The sequence below is a fragment of the Limulus polyphemus genome, unplaced genomic scaffold (assembly GCF_000517525.1).
Source record: "Limulus polyphemus unplaced genomic scaffold, Limulus_polyphemus-2.1.2 Scaffold4784, whole genome shotgun sequence".
Taxonomy (NCBI): domain Eukaryota; kingdom Metazoa; phylum Arthropoda; class Merostomata; order Xiphosura; family Limulidae; genus Limulus; species Limulus polyphemus.
In genome coordinates, this window is record NW_013670394.1 from 22705 (window position 1) to 28860 (window position 6156).

At 35.8% G+C, this 6156-nt stretch overlaps 1 protein-coding gene across 1 annotated transcript in view; it reads right to left on the reverse strand.

Annotated features, from left to right (window-relative positions):
• LOC111088935 overlaps positions 1-6156 on the reverse strand; it is a 50391-nt gene that overhangs the window by 2162 nt on the left and 42073 nt on the right. Inside the window, exons 3-4 of the mRNA XM_022400288.1 lie at positions 4543-4614; positions 3084-3189 (exon numbers count right to left, since the gene is read on the reverse strand). Of these exons, the coding sequence (XP_022255996.1) occupies positions 3084-3189; positions 4543-4614 (178 nt within the window). The remainder of the gene's footprint in view (positions 1-3083; positions 3190-4542; positions 4615-6156) is intronic.

The window sequence follows — 6156 nt, forward strand, 5'->3', positions numbered from 1 at the left end:
CGTCCCTAACTTAGCAGTGTAAGACTAGAGGGAAGGCTGCTAGTCATCACCACCCACCGCCAACTCTTGGGCTACTATTTTACCAACGAATAGTGGGATTGACCGTCACCTTATAACGCCCCACGGCTAAAAGGGCGAGCATGTTTGGTGGGACGGGGATTCGAACCCGCAGATTGCGAGTCGAGCGCCCTAACCACCTGGCCATGCTAAAAGGGCGAGCATGTTTGGTGGGACGGGGATTCGAACCCGCAGATTGCGAGTCAAGCGCCCTAACCACCTGGCCATGCCAGATATGTAAAATATTAATGAAAAATGTAGCCCAAATATTAATGAAAAATGTAGCCCAAATATTAATGAAAAAATGTAGCCCCTGAAAGTTTCCTTGGAACCAAAAATATATGAAATGACAGTATCAGGAAACGTGATTTAAATGTATAACTTTTCGGCTTATTAAAGAAATTTATCTCGATCACCGAGTTGAACATGCAAATGGAAAATTTATTGATTGGAATTGTCTACGAACACAAGAAAATAATAAGCCCAAAATTTGAAGAGCTGTGTTAATTCAACTCTAATATAAGTTGTTGTAAAATTAAAACTTCATGGTATCGAAATAACACTACGAAATTAAAAAAGAATGAAATCAAATCAATGAACTTAACTTACTGAATTGTTTGTTTGTTTTTAATTATGCACAAAGCTACACAAGGGCTATCTGTGCTCTGCCCACCACGGGTATCGAAACCCGGTTTCTAGCGTTGTAAGTCCGCAGACATACCGCTCTGCCACTGGGGGGCCTTACTGTATTAAATGATTATCCGATAAATATATTTAACCTTACAATAATGTATAGAATAAATTCTTTATTACTGTTCCAATTGTTAGTTGTTCGTCATTATAAACTGGAAAATTTAAAATCTAATTTTTAATAAATTATCATATAATATTTCTGTATTTTCTATCAAATATCAACAATTGAAGTTTACGGATTTACAATGATAAAATCGTGACTCGATTCCCCGCGGTGGACAGAGCGCAGACATCTCAGGGTTTAGTTTTGCACTAAAAAATAATACCAAAAAAAACCAACTAACCAATCTTTCTGGCTATACTAGAAACCTCTATTGAATAGCAGGCTTCGTCGACCAAGTCAAAGTAAAGACAAAAATGAGGTCGTGTTTTCTTATATACTTTTCTAATGAAACTGTATAAACTTCACAAGTTAAAAGCTTTGATGGTTGTTCTGCTGCTTCAAACATTAAACATCAAAAGAACAGTTATATTCTCATGTTTCTACTAAACATCTGTCATTCAACTCTAGGCTTCCCAAGTCCAGCGTTTTATTGATGTGTTATTCACAGTCATTTTGACAGATTTTATTGAACTCAATGCTTCAAAAAAAGGTCAGTATTTTGATGCTGTTCTACTTTAAGTTGAGCAGTTTTTATCGAATTCCAGACTACAATAAGATAAGAATACCCATACTGTCATGTTTCTCGTTGGGTAATCTGAATTTAACTCAAAACCTCACAGATATTAAAATTTGGAAGCTGTTTTCACCTAGAAAATTTAAATCAAATTAAAATTCTAATGTTGTTCCTTCTCACTAAAATAATGATGTTTATACTGTTATCACATGATAAGACTTTGTTCTACTCGGGACTTCACTAAGGTAAGAATACTTACACTGTTTCACTGTTCCCTGGGCAGTTTTAAACTTAAGAGTTTTTTAACATCAAAAATGTTAATTATGTTCTGTTCTCAGCTGATCAGTGTTTTTTTAAGTTTAAACTTTTCTAAGGTCAAGTCAGTCACGCTTTTCTGTTTCCAGCTGTATGGTCTTTTACAACTCAACACTACAAAGATCAAAACTTTAATGCTGTTTTGTTCTCATCTAAGCAGTATTTAGTGAACTCGATACTTCACCAAGGCCAATACTTTAATGTTGTTCTGCCCTCACTTGATTAGTATTTGTTGAAATTAATACTTTACCAAAACTGATATTTTAATGTTGTTATGTCCTCATCTAAGCAGTATTTAGTGAACTCGATACTTCACCAAGGCCAATACTTTAATGTTGTTCTGCCCTCACTTGATTAGTATTTGTTGAAATCAACACTTCAAAGAGGCCAATACTTTAATGTTGTTCTGCCCTCACTTGATTAGTATTTGTTGAAATCAATACTTTACCAAAACTGATATTTTAATGTTATTATGTCCTCATCTGAGCAGTATTTATTGAACTCAATACCACCAAGGCCAATTCTTTATTGTGTGTGATGTATCTCCAGCAGTTAGACTTCACTCACAAGAAATATTAGCAGATGTTGCACTTTCTACTCAATATTCATAGTCAGACCTCTGAATGAACTAGAAAGCCCAATTTCATTTTCTGAAAGTACCTGTTATGAGTGTTATCCATTACAAGATCAAAGCGTTGGGTACTCGTTCAACATTCATCATCAAGCTGTCGATCTCAGCAATGTTTACAATGTTCACCCCAGTTTCTGCCACAAACAGTATCTTGAATGTCGTTATTGGTTACTGATTGACAACATCTACCACTAATCTGTCGATCTCAGCAATGTTAGCATTAGATTCGCCCCAGTTTCTACCACAAACAGTATCTTGAATGTCGTTATTGGTTACCGACTGACAACATCTACCACTAATCTGTCGATCCCAGCAATGTTAGCATTAGATTCGCCCCAGTTTCTACCACAAACAGTATCTTGAATGTCGTTATTAGTTACCGACTGACAACATCTACCACTAATCTGTCGATCCCAACAATGTTAACATTAGATTCGCCCCAGTTTCTATCACCAATAGTATCTTGAATGTCGTTATTGGTTACCGACTGACAACATCTACCACTAATCTGTCGATCTCAGCAATGTTAGCATTAGATTCGCCCCGGTTTCTATCACCAATAGTATCGTGAATGCCGTTATTGGTATGACAACATCAACCACTAATCTGTCGATCTCAGGAATAGCTGGAGATTGAGATATCTAGGTTTTGTACCAATAATTCAGTTTTAATATTAGAGCCGTTACCATTTTAAATCGTTAAACACTTACCATTAAGCTGTATACCTCAGTAATATCAATATCAGAGTCGTCCCAGTCCACTGTAGAGTCGGGTGTTCTACTGAGATCGGTAAGGTCCAAGTCCTCGAAATCGTTACTGTTTAGAATATAAAAAGAAGCAACCAATTGTCATGCCTGTTCTTATCTTCTAATAGTACATAGAACTTAACTTACAATAAGCAACCAATTGTCATGCCTGTTCTTATCTTCTAATAGTACTTAGAACTTAACTTACAATAAGCAACCAATTGTCATGCCTGTTCTTATCTTCTAATAGTACTTATAACTTAATTTACAATAAGCAACCAATTGTCACGCCTGTTCTTATCTTCTAATAGTACTTAGAACTTAACTTACAATAAGCAACCAATTGTCATGCCTGTTCTTATCTTCTAATAGTACTTAGAACTTAACTTACAATAAGCAACCAATTGTCATGCCTGTTCTTATCTTCTAATAGTACTTAGCTTACAATAAGCAACCAATTGTCATGCCTGTTCTTATCTTCTAATAGTACTTAGAACTTAACTTACAATAAGCAACCAATTGTCATGCCTGTTCTTATCTTCTAATAGTACTTAGAACTTAACTTACTCAATAGTTAGCTAAATTACTTGATTTTCTCAATATTTATACATGTATTCAAATTTTTAGAACTATTTGTTTTAGAATTTTCGCGAAAATTTAAGAGCGCTATCTTCACAGATCCATCGCTAATTTTAAATTAAACGACAGCTAGTAAAAAGCAATCACTGGCACCTTTTGGACAGTAGTCTGACCGACCGTTACTCCTATATAGTAAACCTCAAGGTGTGCAGCGCGTTTTTGTGCCAGCGGGTTCGTGAACCCTGAACCCAAACTGACCACACTAACCACTCAATTGGCCATTTCAGGAAAAACTTAAAAAGCAACGTTTTTAGTTCATGTTAATAACGATAATATTACACCCTGGATTATATAGAGATCTCAACCCGTTGTTACTAGCGGAGAGAGCCCGGAATGGCCAAGGTGATTAGGGCACTTGACTCGCAATCTGAGGGTCGCGGGTTCGAATCCCCGTCCCACCAAACATGCTCGCACTTTCAGCCGTGGGGGCGTTATAATGTGACAGTCAAAACCACTATTCGTTGGTAAAAGAGTAGCCCAAGAGTTGGCGGTGTGTGGTGATAAATAGCTGCCTTTCCTCTAGACTGCCACTGCTAAATTAAGGGCGGCTAGCGCACATAGCTTTGCGAAAACTTAAAAACAAGCAGACAATACTAGCGGAGTATAATATATATAACTTATTCAACATGATTAGACATTGTTGGAACTTCATCTATACATAACTTGTTTATTCTCTTATTTTTCGATACATGCTTGTGATTTCAAGAAAACAAAATTATTAAATATGACATAACGCTACGAACAAACTATAGTGTCATTTAGCGTAAAAACATAAAGAACATACCTTGATTGATGTTGGGACCGTCCAGATCGCTTCGCACTGATACCACGGCACATCGGCGCGAATACGAATTTCCTGTGAAATAAACAAATGGTGGCGTTTACTTTATCCAAGTAATTCAAATCTCATCAGAAAAATATTGACATGTGGAAAATTTAAGTTAACAGAAGATGACAATCAAAGTTAGTTTCCAAATTCATTCCATTCATGTCATGGCTTTGAACATAAAAACCAGTTAATCATATTGGTATCTTTTTTCAATATTAATATCACTGGTGCGGTTTTCTGAACTGCTGGAGTCATTCAGAGGATTTTCCTTTACAAACACAGCTCTATTCACCCAATAAAAATGTTAATTGGTTGAAATTTAACTTAAATTAAAATAATTTTAATTTTTACGATATGTGACTTTATTTATTACACATCAATTTTTTAGACGCATATTTTCACTCCACTTAACGTCTGACAGACATGGATGGCTTAAAATGTTTATTCTCAAATCGTAATGAAAGTAGTAGGTGGACGCTGGTTGACATGTAACATAAGAAAAACAGAGAATCCATCCAATTAAGACCAATTTTCTACCAAAAAAGGCCCGGCATGGCCAGGTGGTTAGGGCACTCGACTCGCAATCTGAGGGTCGCGGGTTCGAATCCCCGTCCCACTAAACATGCTCGCCCTTTCAGCCGTGGGGTCGTTATAATGGGACGGTCAATCCCACTATTCGTTGGTAAAAGAGTAACCTGCCTTCCCTCTAGTCTCACACTGCTAAATTTGGGACGGCTGGCGTAGATAGCCCTCGTGCAGCTTTGCGCGAAACAAACAAATCTACCAAAAATTAAACAATTAAAATACCATTTTTTAGTTTTTTATATTTACTTCAAAAATGTTTGTTAACACGCTAAGTATATTAACATTTGATGCCTGAAAGTGTTAATATGATCTCAATGTGAAATTGTTCTATCTGCTTATCGAAACATAGAATATTCCAACAAAAGCTTTTCAGTCTCGACGACGTATTTATTGTTTGACCTTATCATAGAGATTGTTATTTGAGTTGTTGAAAGAAACAATAAGTGAAGACGTAAAGGACGTAAAACGTAAAGGAAGAAGAAACAAAGGTTGATGAATTGCTTTTGAGATTTGAGAATTTTAATATTTCTTATTTTTTTATTCTTTACGCTATACTTTCCTGTGACAGAAAGCACATCCTCTGAATTAATGTCACCGACAGGTGGGGAAGGAATCTAATAATAACCAATTTATTTGGATTTAGATTACATATTTTATGACACAATGACATATTTTATGACAGAAAGCACATCCTCTGAATTAATGTCACCGACAGGTGGGGAAGGAATCTAATAATAACCAATTTATTTGGATTTAGATTGCATATTTTATGACACAATGACATATTTTATGACAGAAAGCACATCCTCTGAATTAATGTCACCGACAGGTGGGGAAGGAATCTAATAATAACCAATTTATTTGGATTTAGATTGCATATTTTATGACACAATGACATATTTTATGACAGAAAGCACATCCTCTGAATTAATGTCACCGACAGGTGGGGAAGGAATCTAATAATAACCAATTTATTTGGATTTA